This window comes from Gallinula chloropus, assembly GCF_964237585.1.
Source record: "Gallinula chloropus genome assembly, chromosome: 4".
NCBI classification, from domain to species: Eukaryota; Metazoa; Chordata; class Aves; order Gruiformes; family Rallidae; genus Gallinula; species Gallinula chloropus.
The window spans coordinates 35,341,000-35,358,244 of NC_140088.1; the positions used below are offsets into that span (position 1 = coordinate 35,341,000).

Genomic DNA, 17,245 nt, shown 5'->3' on the forward strand with positions numbered 1-17,245 from the left:
CATGAGACTGGAAATGCACATAAGAATTTTTTTTCAAATTACTCTCTCTCTGGCTTGCTCAGTGTACCGTACAGACACTGAGCTGTGCCCCAACCCTGGGCCAGTGGCATGTCTCCTGTGTGTGATTTGGGTCCTATATGCTATTCTTGTCCTTAGTGGATAATAATTCCAAAAATATCTGGTGATTGGCTAGAGCAAAAGCAAGTTTGGTGTTAGTAATTAATAAACATTACTGTATTTAGCATACTGTATTTGTGGTGCAGCCTCAACGTGAATACTGAGTGCAGTTCTGGGCCCCACAATTTAAGAAGGTTGTGAAGGTACTTGAATGCATCCTAAGGAGGGGAACAGAGCTGGGGAAGGAGCTGGAAGGAATGTCCTTTGAGGAGCGGCTGAGGACTTCGTGCTTATCTAGTTTGGAGAAAGGGAGGGGTGACCTCAATTCTCTGGGCAGCTTCCTGAGGAGGTGAAGTGGGGAGGGAGGTGCTGAGCTCTTCTCCCTGGGATCCAGCAATGGGGCATGTGGGAATGGTTCAAAGACGCTCTAGGGAGAGGTTTAGAGTGGACATAAGGAAGGGTTTCTTAACCGAGAGGGTGGTCAGACACTGGAACAGGCATTCCATTCCATTCCATTCCATTCCATTCCATTCCATTCCATTCCATTCCATTCCATTCCATTCCATTCTACTAAATGCTAACTGTGATAGCTCCAAGAGGGACACCTGTAGGTTACTCTGTGTGTGCTCTGCACAGGGATGCCACCCTTAGGAGACAAACAGCAGGGACAGGAGGTGCCCATCTTTGCTGGAGGTAACTTGGATGTGTCACAGTTTTCTTTGGGATTAGTACATAGAACACTGAAATCAATACATGTCGTTCAGTTTACTTTTAAGAAAGCTGGTGTTAGGGCCTCTTATTTCAGTTATAAATTTATAAACGTGCCTCTTTTAAAGCATAAAGGTGATTCCTGATGAACTATATAGATTCTGTCTCTAATTATGATGACATCTGCAGACTTACAGATGAAACAGTAGATCAAGAAGGATCTTTTACTACAGTAGTTTCCCTTCCTGGAAATCAAGCCTTCGAGACTTCAGAGGGAAGAAGGGAAGTGCTCACTTTCAGTTATTCCTCTTGCTATTTTTTGCTAACGGGTACAGTTCCAAGAAGGATGTTCTGTATTACAGAAGTGTTTGATAAGACTTTAAGATTTAATAATCAGGTATTGGCAGCAATTAATACAACATTGTTACAGTTCAGGAGAAAAGCATAGAGTATGGGTCTTAGTTGTTTTTCTTAGTGTTTTTTCTTTGCGTTTCCTGATATGTGAGAAAATGCACAAGTAACCACAGTTACAGTGCAACCCCCCCACCCCCTCCCCTAAGCCCCATGAGTGAAGGAGTGGTTATGTGTATTTTAGGACCTGTGTTCATAGCCAGCTGTGTGGGTGACTGGACCGTAATTACCCGGCACAGTTACTGGCAGGCCTGACGAATGGGACCCTACGGCTCCAGAGCGAAGGTTCCCCAAACAACACAGCTGGCAGGCAGACAGCAGCCTCCTTTGCAGGTGAAGGGGGAAATGCTGGTACCTCCAGCTGTTTTGGTAGGGCTCTTCCTTCCTCATTCTCATCTGCTTTGTTATGCAAGAGCTGATCTTTTTTACGTGCCTTAAAGGGCGTTTTTTTCAGTTGAGTCCCAACACCTGGTACATCTTCTTGTGGAACTTGGTTTTTGAAATGGTATCTCTTGTTTTGGCTGATGTATTTTGGGGCCTTACCATGCAGCTTTAATATGCCAGTGTGCTCGAGAAGCGAACGAACCATGTCAGACTATCAGCCCTGCACCGGAAAGCCCGCAGTAAGCTCCCGCAGGGCACCTCACGGGCTTTGACTGTGCGTTCTAGGCCAGGCCGCGGACGCAGCTTGAGCCTCGCAGCCACCTCCCGCACCAGGGGAGCCGGGGCGCCGCTCAAGCCCATCGCCGCCGCCGCGGCTGGGCTGCCGGGAGAGGGTAAGGACGGTGGGGGGAAGCTAGCGGCCGGAGCAGGCACCCCCAGCCCTCGCCGGCCTCCCCATGCAGAGGGGCTGCCGGGGTCCGCCGTGGCCGGCTCATCGGGCCTGCGCGGCGGGGCCCGCGGGCTCGGCGCCTCTCCCCAGGGGAGGGGGCGCCCTTCCCGCGGGGCCGCGCCGGGAGCCGCTGCCCCCCCCTTCCCGCCCCGGTTATGAAACCGCGGGGGAGGGGCCGGCTGCCGCCCGCTGTCCTCGGCCGCGCCGGGGGAGCGGAGGGCGCCGGAGCGCAGGTGAGATCGGGGCGGCCCTTCTCGCTGAGACCAAGGGGAAGCCGGGGCCGGGGCCGGGGCCGGAGCCGCGGCCGGGCCTGGGGGCCAGGCGGGCCGAGGCCCTGAGGGGCGGTCCCGCGGGGCCGGGTAAGGCCCGGAGGCGCGGGGTGGGCGCTATTTGGGGAAGCTTGCGCGGTGCCTGCCGGGCTATATTTAACGCGGGCAGATATCCCTGACTGACATTCGCGAGTTATAAATAAGTTCAGCGCTAGCATGGGATCAGCCCGTACGACGCTCTTCATGGAGGATCTTCTGGAGTGATCTGCAGCAGCAAACGGCATGTGACGCGTCGCCCGCCAGCGATGAGGAAGGCTATGGGAGGCCCGCGCCTTTACTTGGGGACTGGGTGGCGCTTCCGTCATTGTAACACAAGACACGAGTCCCTCCATCCTACCGCTGGTCAGAAGAGCCGTTCATGTGTGGTTGCCAGCCAGTGTAGGAGCCCAAGCCAGATACCAGAGGGTGGCGGCGAGGAAGAGTGGCCACTAAATAGGAAGTACCTTCTGAGCATATTTAGTAGAAGACCAGACAGCCCTGTCATCATCGTAAAAACTCTGACCTTTTTCTTAGCTGAATCTAAAGAGTTCAGTGTTTGCTACTAGAGAAACAGTCAGGGCATTATGTGGTTTCACAGATGTACTTTATGCAGATCTGTGGGGTTTAAGCTTAAAAGTTTGGTAGAAGCACATCTGTCAAAACATATTCTAATGCTTTAAGATAAATTCATTTTCATACGTGAACAAAGAACAGTTTATTGAATCTCTTGCCCTTTCCAGCAGAGCACAACAAAAAGCTAGTGTCATGCTGATGAAAGAGGGTATAGGTATAATCACTGCTTTCAGGCTGCTGGGATGTGTTTCATTCCAGGTTTCCTCTCTGTCTTCCAGTGTATGGTAGTCTTACCTTCCATGCTTTGTTTGCCTTTAGTGATCTGCTGGAATGGCTCCAGTGAACCAGCCAAAGGATAAGAAGCATGAGAGGGCACACGAGCAATGGCCAGAAGAAGCAAAATCAGCTGGGAAGAGGAAACCGGACTATGAGGAGCTAGGGAATGAGCCACTAGCGAAGAGGTTGTTTGTGAGAAAAACATCCAAGCCCCTGGAGAAAATCGGTAACATTTCCTCAGATTCTTACTGTTTCATCAGCCAGATTTACCCTAAATGACAGGCATTGACTAGTTGAAGAGGGTGGATGCCAAGAAGCATGTTGAGGCATGGGTGTTCAAATGGGATTATGTATTGAAGCGATACACGGGCATGTGTTGGGGTAGTACATCCTCCAGGTACCTGTCCAGTGAGCCCGTATGTGTGTGCTTGTGTGACGGTTTCATTCTTGAGACTCTGCGCCTTGGTAGAAGCTGCTCTCACAGCTCATTAGAGGGTGGTTAAGTTTTATGGAATTCCTGAATTACTGGATGTCTACTTTATTCTAGGATGGGTCAGTCTTGGTAATACTTTGGTTTTTATCTCCCATGTAATTCTTAATGTGCTTTCATACTTGCAGGGTTGGTATCCTGCAGCATGCAGTCTAAATGGGCATTTCCACCTGATTCTTTGCATATTCTAATTTTTGCTTCAGTAAATAAGAATACTTTCTGCCTCTGTGTTTGGATTAGACAGGACAGATTTTCCACTTGTCACTTCTCATGTGCACTTTTTCCTCTAGTATGTAAGTTTAAAAAAAAATCTCATGAAGATTTTAGATATAATGAGGAGAGGTGATTAAGGTGTAAGATACTGGGAAGGTTAATGCTTTGCATTATCAATAATGTTGTATAGGCTTCATCTAGAGTGAAGATTATTTTTATAGAATTATGGAATTATTTAGGTTGGAAAAGACCCTTACGATCATTGGCCTAACAGTACCAAGTTCATGTCCCTAACTGCCACATCACCTTTTAAATGTCACCCTCCAGGGATGGTGGGTGACTCAGCCGGTTCTGTGGGCAGCCTGTGCCAGTGCTTGACATGCCTTTTTGTGAAGGATTTTTTTCACATATCCAAGAGAAGCCTCCTCTTGAACAACTTGAGGCCATTTCCTCTTGTCGTATCACTGGTTACTTGGTAGAAGACACTGACACCCACCTGGCTGCAAACACCTTTCAAGTAGTTGTAGAGAGCGATGAGGTTCTCTCTGAGCCTCCTTTTCTCAGATAAAACCTTAAATTCCATTGCTTGTTTAGGAGGTCACTAGAGTCACTGCTGTTTGTGGAAATACTATACACTTCCTGTACAATTTTGCCTTAAAGGATCCAGAAATGCCTGGAGTGATTTTCAGCAGTCAGAGATACAGGAGGTGTGGCCAGGAAGGCCAGTGGCGTCCTGGGGTGTATCCAGAAAAGTGTGGCCAGCAGTTTGAGGGAGGTTGTCCTCCCACTCTACTATGCCCTGGTGAGGCCTCACCTGGAATATTGTGCACAGTTCTGGACTCCCTGGTTCAAGAAGGACAGGGAGCTACTGGAGATGGTACAAAAAGGGGCTGTGAGGATGATTAGAGGACTAGAACATCTCTCTTGGGAAGAAAGGTTGAGGGACTTGGAGTATTTAGCTTAGAGAAAGTTGAGGGGGGATCTTATCAACACTTACTTGACGGATGGATGTCAGAAGGATGGGGTCAGTCTTTTTTCAGTGGTGTTCAGGGACAGGACAAGAGGCAATGGGCACAAGTTTGAGTATAGGAAGTTCTACCTAAACATGAGGAGGAATTTCTTTACTGTGAGAGTGGCAGAGCACTGGCACAGGCTGCCCAGAGAGGTTGTGTAGTCTCCTTCTCTGGAGATACTCAAAACCTACTTGGATGCTCTGCTGTACAACCTGCTCCAAGTGATCCTGTTCTGGCAGGGGTTTGGACTAGATGATCTCCAGAGGTCCCTGCCAACCCCTGCCATTCTGTGATTTCTATTCCCATTGTCTAATGTGTAAGTACAAACTTGGAGCAATTGGCAGTGTTCACAGTGGATGTGAAGGCAACATGCTCTGGTTGAAAGGAGCTCTATGTATAATTGTGGATGGATAAAGTATCTTCTGTAGTAAATTCAGCTACATGATTTTCATGTAACTTCATGACCTGATTCTCAGATTTGGTAAGCATCTACAGTTCCTTTGTGTTTCAGAGGGAATTGGATGTAGCTAATACTTTGGAAAAACAAGGCCAATGATATTTTCCCCTTAAACCCTTTTTTAAAAGATAAAGACTTTGGTATTTGAGCTTTTCTATTCTGTGCTCCAGTTTTGTTTTTTATGTGTTTTTGAAAAAAAAAAAAAAATTACCTGGGACTATATCAGACTGGCTCCATTTCTTGCAATTAGAACACTTTTTTAAGTTTGGTTGGTGTTGTGTTGTGGTGGGTTTTTTGTTGGCTGTTGGGTGGGTTTGAGTTTTTTGTGGGTTTTTTTGTGGTTTTTTTTTTTTTTTTTTTTTTATTACAGCAGATTCTAAAAAGCCCTGAGGTTTGTTTCTTAATAAATTACCCTTGTAATACAAGAAAATTTGGGAAAAACCCTCAGTTTCCGTCACCTCTGAAAAAAGAACAGTGGATGCTAATTTTTCTGTGAAAAAAGGGAATTACAATATAAAAACTTGAATACCCTTTCAACAGGTATGATGTGTTTGTACTATGTTTGCATGTGAACAAAGAAGTTCAATTTCAAACCTGTGCGTTTCTAGACTCCAGCATTACATTCCAGAAAGATTTTGTTTAGGTTCTAGTCATAGAGAATGATCCTTGTGTTTCAGTCTTCTGCTTTTTATCAATATCCTTAAATGAAAACAGTGTTTTGTGCTTAAGAAATGCGTTTGACGTCTGGGTTCCCTGGGGGTTACAGACCTTTGCCATGGGGATGATTAGGTCACAGACACAGGACTGAACAGATCTGTTTTTTATGTAAAGGTCCCTGAAGATAAAAACTTGGAACATGAACAAAATGTAGAAGCATGCTGTCCTCTCAGCAAAAATCACTCCAAACAGAGATGTTTTCAGGCGATGAGGCGTCAGCAAGTCTATTATCAAAAACAAAACTGGCAGTGCTGTAAGCAAGCCGTGTGGACTAGAGCACAAGCAGATGGAAAATTCTGATTCAAAAGCAGGCATTTCAGGAACTGTGTGGGAACTCATGTTGCTATGCTTGGGGAATTTTCAGGTGTTAACGCTTCTGCTGGTCACACGTCTGACCTTCCCTTTGCTGTAGGCTGGGGCTTACCACCTCCCGTGGCATATTTCCAGGCTGTTGGGGCTTTGCATAGCTTCATTGTGTTTTTGGAACGAACCATTCAAGTTGTATCCTGTCCAAGAGATCCACCACCTGTGGCATTGCTTTAGTCCTCTCCTGTTGTCTTTGTGATAAATCTTTGGCAAGGAGAAGGAAAGTTTAACAAGAAGTAGCATACACAAAGCTCTGGCACGCTATGGGAAGCACTGGACTCCATAATCACAGAGGCTGCTGCTCTTCAGATATGGAAGAATCATTTAGCGTCTTTTATCTTGTGCCTGAAGCTTTTCATGGACATAGCAGCAAATGCAGACATGTTCCCCTGTTGTTTAGTGAATAAACACAAGAGGCATTGGCTCTCAGTGAGTTTTACTCTTTTCTTCTCTGGCAGGTTGGAGTGGACGTGGGTCGGTGGTGAGAAACAACAGAGTGCTCTGCCATCAGCTGGAGCGGCAGCGCAGCATTGTTCATTATGTCTACCAGAACATGCTGGGAGGCTCCATTCGGGCACAGCTCAGGCAGGTGAGGTGTTTCTCCTTTGTGCCCTGTTGGACATCTCAGCTCCCTACATAAAAATATCTTCAACACAAGCAGGGAAAGTTTAAAGGGGCTTAAAGTTCCTCACATGTGCAGTTTGTGGCTCCGAGTCTGGCTCACCCTTATCTTTCTTAATCCTGTCAAGTGCAAGAGCTGAGATGGCTTTCCCTTTCGGTTGACCTAGCCCTGTCACTACATTTTACCCTCTGATAACACTGTGCTTCCTTGAATTGTATTAAAACTTGCCCACACTACCAGTTAAGCTCTTGCACAGTGCTACTTTTTCATGCTGATCCAACTGTTTTCTTGTACTATTTCTGTATACATTCTACTTTGCTACTCAGGTCTAGTGGCGATTTTTCCTCTTCACATACATATTCCAGTGAGTCCATAATGGTTTATTGTTTTTCAGAGCCACACTCCCCCTTTCATTAGAAAAAATAACTGTTACTGTAACACCCATGGGTGGGAAGCACCTGGGCTAGTGTTATCTTCCAGATGATTTATCTGTTTGGAGTATCCAAAAGATAAATAAATCACCTGGCTCATTGAAGCAGTACCTGTTCCTCAGCTGAACAACAGTACAGTGTGTCATGGTTTCTCATTTCCTTTTTCAAGTGGTCTGTTCAGGCTTATGCTGCAGAGTTGAGTTGCAGGCAATTTGGACCATAATATTGTATCTCTGTAACATTTTGAGGTACTCAGTAAAGACACTGATGCCTTTTACTGGTGTGGAGGCACTTTCTTCTCCCTTGTTAATTATCTTGCCTTTTTAGCTCAGCTACCCACACATCATTTTAAGTGTGGTATCTCTCAGTTCTCTCTTGCTTTCCAAGTGCTGTGGCCGGTGCAGGTTTGTGTGGTCACAGGGTGTTTCCCTTGGGTACAGCATGTTCTCATTCTGCAGAGGGGTGTAGAACACCGTGCAGTTAGTGTTTGCGCTCCTCATTCAGAGAATCTTGGGGATCCCTGTGAAAGTCTTAATTATCTTGATCTTTTTGACAGTGTCTGCAGCTGCCCTTCCTGCGTTCTCTGGCCTCATACCGTCTCTTTCGAACAGCAAGTCCCTTTGACAGGAGGGTGACATGCCTGGAATGGCATCCAACACACCCCAGTACTGTGGCTGTTAGTTCCAAAGGTGGAGATATCATCCTTTGGGACTATGAAGTACTTACTAAAACCTGCTTCATAAAAGGGGTAAGCCTTGTGTGTGCGTGGAATGGGTGGGAGGGAAGACTGGACTGCCATCAAATACTGCACGTCTAAACCGAGGTCTGTTGTGAGAAGCACATAAGGGTCCTGGGTTGCAGAGCAGCCAGCTATGGGGCAGGGCTGAGATGCAACAGCATGTCTGTTCCTAAGTCCCAGACTGTTCTGGCACTGGGGAGAGCTGAGGCATGTTGATTAAGTTCACAGTGAAGTAGTACTTGGTGCGTGCTCAGTGGGAAAATAATACAGCAACTGGCAAAACATTTATCTTAAGGGGAACCCAGAAACAAGTAGGCAGAGAGGGTCTGTCTGGTTCAGGTCTTGATCTTTCTCTGCTCACATTTTATTCTGTATCAAATGAGGAAACATCTTAGAGTGGGGAGAAACAAAGTCATAGAATCAAGTCAAAGTCCCTTTATCTGAAGTGAGAAACTAAAGTAGAATGAATAGTTGATAGAGCTGGCCTGTCCCCTTGTTTCTGTGTTCAGACGTTGACATGCTATTCTGACATGAGCTCAAAGACTGTAACTTGTATCTCCTTTCTAAATTAACATACTGGACACTGGGAGGAGGTCTACCCTCCAGATATTCCAGAGTCATCTATCTTTCTCTTTTCACAAACATTGCCTGGGGACTGAAGGAGTTGCAGTTGTGTCCTCTAGGAGGGCAGCTGTCTAGACAGCCGTTGTGTGGGAAGGCAGGGTTGTCTTTGCCTCCTTGAAGGGCTGTGGTGTGTTTCACTGTTGCTGTTAAGGACATAGCAGTGAATGCAGACTTACAGAACACACTTGTCTCCTTCCCCATCACTCAGTGGATTTTTCTTTTGTTCATCCCCTTCCTTGTAGATGGGAGCTGGAGGGGCCATCACAGGAATGAAGTTTAACCCTTTTAACCCTAGTCAGCTGTACACTTCGTCAGTTGCCGGCACTACCACCCTCCAGGATTTTAATGGCAATACTATCCGGGTCTTCACCAGCACCGAGGACTGGGAGTAAGAAATACAGCAATGCTTTGGGCCTCTGTGTCCTGCTGGCAGGAGGGCTACAGAGAGAAAGAGAGAGAGAGAGAGAGAAATGTTTGTGTCCATGGGAGCTGGGCTTCCTTTTCTCCACTGAATTGCAAGGATCCACTCTTTTATTTTTCCCTGAAGTGGGGTGGTGGGTAGGAGAGAGCTTTTTTTCATGGAGGGGAGGGTCTCTCTGATGCTACTTACTTTTTGTTATACATGGGAGAGTGTGGGGGTGCCAGTAGATTTCCTTTGTCTGTTCTTAAACCTCTGTGCCCCAGGAACCTTATAAACTCCTCACCTGTTAGCAGTGTTGCTCATTGTCATATGGTTTTTACGGGACAATTTATAGCCATCACAGTGCTTCTTCATGAACACCACTGACTTCAAGTGGTGCATGTCATAAACATCACCCCAATTAATGCCACCTAACTTTTGGTGCTTATCTAAATTATACCAAAATTAAGAGTCTAGGCTCCTTCAGTGATGAGTGGAGAGAGGAGATGAATCGCTAGAGGCAGCTCTGCCTATGCTTAGAATCACCTATCTTGGACTGGTGCTTTTTCTGTGGACTCGTGAGGAAATTTGAACTCTTCAGTTAGTTACTTCAGTTCAGTGCTTAAAGGTAAGTAAGGGAATTTGGGTTAGCCTCCTCTTTGCTTTTCCTCACCTGGTTATTTCTGGGTGGCAGCTTTCATGGTTGGTTTCCAAACTGGCTGTTCCAGCTGCAGCCCTGCAGAAGGTGAACCCAGGTAGTGCTGGGATGACTGGCCAGGTGAGCGAAGAGGGTCCTGGGACATGAGGGGCCTTGTATCCCACTGGGAGGCCTGTCACAGCAGTGATGCCCGAATTTGAAGGGCATGCCATCCTCCTACTGCTGTGAGAACAGGCAAGTTCTGGGGGCTGGCCTTTTTTTATCTTCACTGCTTTCTTGAAAACTAGTATTTACAGTGAGGCTTTACTAAGTAGTTGCTCTGTGAGCAGCAGGTGGAGTGCACTTGAGTATTGAAGAGTTTGGGGACTTCAGCTAGCATCCTTCTTTTCTGCCCTTGTGTAGGGCTTCCATGTTTCCTTAATAGACAGACTGTGGGGAAAACTATATAACAAAACAACCATGGGGTCAGCAGTAGGATTTCTCCTTCCACCACTCCTCCTGCCTGCTGGTACCTTGAGAAAGACCAGAACAGCACTAGAAGCAGCCTGTAGGGAACTGGTGAATGAAAGCTCTGTAAGAAAAGCTTGATGGCTTGGTGCAGGACTCTTGTGAGATTTTATGTGTTTTCTGCATGAAATTAGTTTGCCTGATGGTTTTGCTTGTGGTCTCCTAAGCCTGGTCTGAGCCAAGTGCAGGTTAGTTTTACCCCTGTAGCAGAAGCAACAATGCTGCTAATGAGGTTTGCAGCCTAAAGTGGTGGGGTTGAACTTACAGGCTCATAATGTATATGCTTAGTCTGGAAACAGGTTAGGGGAGAAAAAAAAAAGAGTTCCTATGTACGTGCCCTGTGAGCAAGTGACATGTCTTGCCTCAGGAAACCAGCAGTGTGCTCCTGGAGATGAGTGTTGTATTATGAGTTTTGTCTTCTCCTCTAACCTCAATGCCTCTTGGCTTTGTGTGTGTTCCAGAAAGGGCCAGGAGATTCTCTTGGAGACATGAAGTTCAGTCCTTATGAGGCACTGAAGCTTTATGTGGCATCAGGGGATGGCACCCTAAGTCTGCAGGACCTTGAGGGCAGAGCGATGCAGGTGATCTCCCGTGCCCCGGACTGTGGCCATGAACACCATAACGTTTGGTGAGAAGGGAGAACCACAGAGTTGATTATCTGTTTCTGGGGTTTAATGCTGTGCTGCTGCTGCTTGTGCTCTCTAACATCTTCAACTTTGCCAGTGTTTGGAGACTCTTGGTGTGAATTGGTCCTGTGAGGGAGCTTGGAGACAAGGTCCTGGTCCTGACCCTAGCACTGCAGGGCGGGTGAGAGGCTAGGTGGGCAGCCACAAGGCACCTAGGCTTTTACAGTAGCCGAGTGCGCTGCCTCAATCTTCTGGCATTGCTTTCTGGGGATGCCATCTCCTGTCCTGTAGATACTGACAGCTTTTCACTTCGTAAAGTATGAGGTGAGAAGAGCAGGGTAAGTTCCTACTATTTGTTGTCATCAGTGTTCTGTCTGTAGCAGCCCAGATAACATAGGAAAGCCACAAAATATTCCTGCACAATTTGTGTTTTAGGTGATTGATTTTACCCTGCTGCCCTTCTGGAGGCTTCACGCTCACTGTGCTAATTCCATGGCCTTGAATTTGAGAACAGTTTATCTTTGCAAGTGAAGCTTTCTCAACAAGTTCCCAAAAGACCCCAGCTTTAATCTCACTGCCCTTCCCCTCCCCACGGAGCTGGGGGTAAGACATATATCTTCATTAGATAAGTCTCTGTTCAGTTTTGATTCCTGGAACAAAGTTGAGACTTTGCTGTGCAACTTTCCAGTCCAGAGCTTGTGTCTGTTCTTTACTGCTGCTCCAGCCTTTTGTGGGAAGCGTGACTGTAGAGCTGTTTCTGTGCATCTGCCAGTGACACGAGGGCGTTCTGATCTTTCCCAAGGTACGTCCATGTGCAGGCACCAAGTGGCTTTTCAGCCTCCGTTGTGTTCCACTGTCCCAGGGTATCATGGTCCCTCTAATGAGCACGACACAAATGACTAGGAAGTTAGTTCATATTCAGTCACCAAACGAAAGCATTGCTGATAAGCCGCCCCCCTTGCAGACGATGCTCAGTCCCACAGCAGCAGGCAGATGGCAGTTAGGATCTGCTGCAGTCTCCCTTACCAGGGACGCGATGTGAGCCAGAGCTCCGCTGCCTTCACCTGCCTGTGGGAGGCAGCGCTGATGCCGTGTCTTTCCCTCTAGCTGGTGGTACTGCAGCGTGGATGTTTCTGCGAGCTGCCGCGCGGTGGTGACAGGCGATAACCTGGGCAACGTGGTCCTGCTCAGCACTTCCGGCGAAGAGGTTTGTATGGCTCTGTGCAGCACCTCCTCTGCGGGGATCTTCATGGCTCATGTGCTTTCCTCTACACTATGGGGACCCTGAAAAGAGGAGCCAGTACCTTGCAGCTCAGGAGATAAGCCCACCCATTGTCTAGGTGGTGAGAAGTCCTCAGCTTCTGCCACTCAGTAGACATTTTCACTGTTGAGTGTAATGGTAATAATTCCCAAACAGAGAGTGTGTTCTGTGCTACCCGTTCCTCAAGAGCATTTGTTACTGGCCAGAGTAATTACAGGGTAACCTGAAGATATGAGCATCTGCCAACAACCTTTGCACTTCCAGAAACGTAGTGCACTGCTGGGAGTGGTGTAGGAGGTACTTGCCTTGTCGCATACCCTGCCATGATGGTGCAGTAGGTACACAGCAGTAATTCAGCCCGTGTTGGGCTAGAAAAGCACTACTGCCGTTAGACACGAGAAGGGCAGGCAGAGTACAGAAACATCAGAGAACAGCGGCGTGGGCCCTGCTTCCCAGAGTGTGCTGTGCCCACCCTCACACGGAGTTACCATTTCTCCTGCCTGTGTGGGCAACATGTGTAAGAGTTTCCCACCCAGTGAGCTATGGCCCGAGGCAGCTGCGTGAACTAGTGGGCAGACTTGGTTGTACTCCAGATGATTTGTGCTTATTCAAGATTAGCTGCTTGCTTTCCTTCTTTTTCTTTCTCCTCAAAGAATATGACAGTCTTTCTGCACTTGGGAGATACCCATTACTGTAGGGAGGATGGGCCAGCTCATCATTGTGATGAGTAATAATCTTCCAGCATCAGATATAAATTTATTCATGGCCAGTTTATATCCATTAACATCCATTGTCAGTACCAGTTCCCATTTGTTCCCATCTTTCTGCAGGTGGAAGATTGGCACTGCATAAAGTATTCCAGATGTGATCTTGCTTTCTCCTGTGGCACTAATACTTCCCTTCATGAAACAGGGATTGTGATTTCCTTTCTCACAGCTGTAATAAACTGACAGATCAGAATTTTTCTAGAATTATATAGTTTCCAAGGTCATTCTTCTCTTTTCTTTTTTCCAGTGGATGAACTTTCAGTGTATTTTGGAATACCTGTAGTGAGAGATGCCCTTGCCTATGGCAGGGGAGCTGGAACTCAATGATCTTTAAGGTCCCTTCCAACCCTAACCATTCTATGATTCTATGAACTCTTGTTACTCTGGCAGCATGTGTCCTCTTTACTCTGCATTAGTATATTGCTGCTCCATTTCTTTACTCTGGACCTGATTTTCTGTTTCCTCTGCTGCAGATTTGGAAGCTGAAATTGCACAAGAAGAAAGTGACACATGTGGAGTTTAACTCCCGATGTGAGTGGCTGTTGGCTACAGCATCTGTGGATCAGACAGTCAAAATCTGGGACCTTAGAAATGTCAAAAACAAAAACAATTTTCTTCATTCACTTCCTCATGACAAACCTGTCAATGCAGGTGAGTTAAGGATTTCATTGCATGGATGTCTGCAGAGAGTCCACTCATTTTGGCTTTTATTGTTGTGGCAACATTGGCTTCCACTCGGGTTTGAGGTTGTGCAGTAACTGGTGTTAAAGGCAGTGGGGATGTGTGGCTGCAGCACAGTCTTGGGCTTGCTGTACAAACTGTGGCACTGTGTCTTGAGAGGTGAGTATGGAAGCATCAGCAGTGGCTGAGATGAGAAAACCAAATTTATTGGGGCGGTTCCTTTGACAGAAGCAGAGCATGGGACTCAAACCCCTCTTGTTTGGGTGCAGTTCTGCATGTTCACGGAAGTCCAAACTGCAGGTGCCTGTTTCCTTTTGAATGAGCAAGTTCCTTTCTTTGCAGTGTCTCTTTCTGTGATTCTAAAATGAGAATGATGATTCTGCCTGTTTAACTCAGTGCTGTAAGTTTCATCTTACTGTTTGTCAGAGCTTTGGGTTTGTTTGAGAAAGGTAAAGCCTTGTTTGTTGGGACACATGGCCATACTCACATCCCTATTAAAAAACAGCAGGGGGTTTCTGATCAGAGAAAAGCGACTTTCCTGTTTCTTGTCAGTCACAGCATTGTGAACTTCTGTTTGCCTTATTGTGCCCCCCCTGCAGCTTACTTCAGCCCCACAGATGGTGCCAAGCTCCTGAGCACAGATCAGCGCAGTGAAATCAGGGTTTACTCATCTTCAGACTGGACCAAGCCACAGCATCTGATCCCACATCCGCATCGGCAGTTTCAGCACCTCACACCTATTAAGGTGAGTCAAGCTGGTGCAGATTGAGAGGAGTGTCCATTTGGTGCTAGCAGCCAGCTATAAATCAGAAATGGTCTGATTTCTGGTCAGGATACTGTGGTGGTGGGTGTACGTTCATACTGCTGCAGCTCCCAGCAGAGCACTGTTCCATGCTCTTCATTCTGTGGGTGGGATGTGTGCTGGTTGTCTGGTGTGCATCAGTCTGGGCTCTGTCCCTTACTCTTAACTCCCCATCTCTCTGCTCTGTGACTAGGCAACATGGCATCCGCGCTACGACCTCATCGTAGCAGGTCGCTACCCAGACCCTAAGTTCCCAGGGTACACGGTGAATGAGCTACGAACCGTTGATGTATTCGATGGAAACACTGGGGAGATGGTTTGTCAGCTCCACGATCCAAATGCTTCTGGTATCATCTCGGTGAGTTGAAGCCAAAAAGACGCCTGTGTACTGCACTGCAGCCCAGAGAGACGGGTTAGGGACTGGAACAAGAGGAGCATCCTCTTTGCCTGTGGCAGACTCACATGCTCTTGTGGGGGGTATGGCTGCTGGCTAATGCTGCTGACTTGAGCATGGCTGGTCCGTGGTCATCCGTGGGTTTCTGTGGTGCTCTTGAGGGAACATTGGTTTTTCCAGATGGTTTGTTGATGTTATGTAAGCCATGGTGCTGTTGATGTTATATAAGCAGCGATGCTCTTACAGATTCTGCTTGTGTTTCCATTTCCAGCTCAATAAATTTAACCCTATGGGAGACACGCTGGCTTCGGGCATGGGTAAGTAAAGGGAACCTGGGGCACTAGGTGTGGTGGGTTCCAGTCCCAGAAAAGGGCAGGCTTGTTTCTCCACACTAAAACATGTTGTGAGTGAGGGTTTCCCAGATGCCACTTGCTGGAGGACCTCTGTAATATCGTACAGCTATAAAATAGATCAAGACTTTCATTTCAGTCTTCCACCTGTACAGTTAGCAAACAGGTTGCTAGTGGTCTCCTGTGTCCTTAAGGTTCCAGAGAGCAGAGTCCTGGGGAGGGGTGGGGGGGGTGAGAAGCCTCCCCGCAGCAGGGAGCTGCTGCCATCTGCCGGCTCTCTGCCAGTAGCTGGGGAGAGCCTTTTCCCTCTCCATTTCATCTCATCTCCTGGGCTGCGGAGCCCAGATTACTCAGTTTTTCACGGGCTGTACGGGATTAAGGGGGTTGGCTATAGATTTGTTTTAGATGTTTGACAGATGACGTTGGGAATTACTCGATCGTGTTTCTTAATTAGGTCAGTTTTCTGTGGCTGGGGTGGAGGCAGTGTCTGCAATAAATGTCTTTGTGTGCTCTGTACCTTGGAGGTACCTTAGGACAGACAAGGCGTTTTGAATTTCCGTTGTTTAAGTGACATCGCCTTAAGGCTTTGTATTTGATGTAGAGTTTCTGATGCACAGTGTTCAATTTTTCCTCTCAGGCTTTAATATTCTGATCTGGAGCCGGGAGGAGATGGTGGCCAAGAAGCAAGAACACCTTTTGAAAGCCATGACAGACCAGGGGATTGGAAACTGGAGTTTGTCCAGACGCGGAGGGCAGAGGCAGGCAAACCCTGGGACAAGCAAACTCAAATCTAACTTAGTGTCTTCGGAGTTGGAAGAGATGAGAACAAAAAGCAGTGACTCTAAATCACAGGGAAGGAAGAGAAAGGGGAAGGATCTAGAGAAATGATTTAGTATTCTGATCTTTTCTGGATCACAGGGTACAAATTCAGTGTTGGCAATGGGCAGTGTAAGCTGCGCAGGGCATTAGACTTGTACTTTGTCCTTCCTCCCTGGATCTGATCTTGGTTCGCTCATTACCTTTGCTTCCCCTTCTAGAAAGTTGTGTCAGTACTCAGTTCCAACTTCAAGTGGAGTTACCACACATTTTCCAAGGCACTAGGAAAAGTTCAGACATGTTTCAAATGCGTTCTCAGATCCTGCTGAAGTGACTGCTTCTAGCCTGCCACATCTGCTTGTCATCACTGCCAGAGGTTACCGTCCCCGGTAGTCTGCTGTCGAGCAGGGCCCTCAGCTTGTTCTAATCAAACTAAGCTGAGAAACCCTTTGCCCACAAGGTGAACGTCTTGAAAAGGTAGGATGTTCCACAGAGGTGAGGCGATGACTAGCGAGGGTGTCCTAGGGACCCCCAGCCTCTCCCGTATGCAAGTGTGTCTGTCGAGACCTCAGGCTTAGCCTGTTCTGTGCTTGCAGCTATTTATTTAAGACCACAAAGAACACCATGGCCCCAGAGGTCTTTACCTGCCTCATGGGATGCAAGAGCAGTATGGAGCTGGGAACCTACTGATTCTGTAGTTTCTGTTTTCAAAGCTTTAGGCTTTTTCTTGCCACTGTTTTTTCACCCATGCCTATGTACTTCAGAATGTTGGCTAAAAGCGTTAAAGCAGAAAGGAGGAATTTCTTCCAAACACCCTTGCTCAGAGCCACATCTCAAGACTGCTGTTAAACTGAAAAGTTTTGCTTTTTCTAGTTTGTTTACAAGGCTGCCTGGGGCCTCGCTGCTGTCCCAGGGGTTGATGGATGGGACAGGCTCCGGCCTGCTCAGATTCTCTATGTTCACTTTTATAGTTTTCCAGTATTGGTTATTAATAAAGTTTTCTACTAAACTGAAATTCTTCTTGGAGATAGAGTGGCTGCTTTGAGCGTTCTGCTGAACTGCTTTTGGATGGGAGAAGTTACTGGC

At 47.2% G+C, this 17,245-nt stretch overlaps 1 protein-coding gene across 2 annotated transcripts; it reads left to right on the plus strand.

Annotated features, from left to right (window-relative positions):
• Positions 1 to 3,270: 3,270 nt before the first annotated feature.
• DDB2 (damage specific DNA binding protein 2) lies at positions 3,271 to 16,259 on the plus strand (the record flags this gene model as incomplete). Of its 2 annotated transcripts, none has more annotated exons than XM_084263010.1 (10): positions 3,271 to 3,451; positions 6,940 to 7,070; positions 8,091 to 8,282; positions 10,924 to 11,090; positions 12,196 to 12,295; positions 13,590 to 13,767; positions 14,397 to 14,542; positions 14,793 to 14,957; positions 15,265 to 15,310; positions 15,981 to 16,259. In XM_084263010.1, the coding sequence occupies 10 exons, from the start codon at positions 3,280 to 3,282 to the stop codon at positions 16,229 to 16,231; spliced, it is 1,548 nt and encodes a 515-aa protein (XP_084119136.1). In that variant the 3' UTR covers positions 16,232 to 16,259. The 2 variants fall into 2 exon arrangements, with proteins under 2 accessions (XP_084119136.1, XP_084119137.1); XM_084263011.1 differs by lacking the exon at positions 10,924 to 11,090 and adding an exon at positions 9,140 to 9,285 and having other exon boundaries at positions 3,280 to 3,451.
• Positions 16,260 to 17,245: the final 986 nt, after the last annotated feature.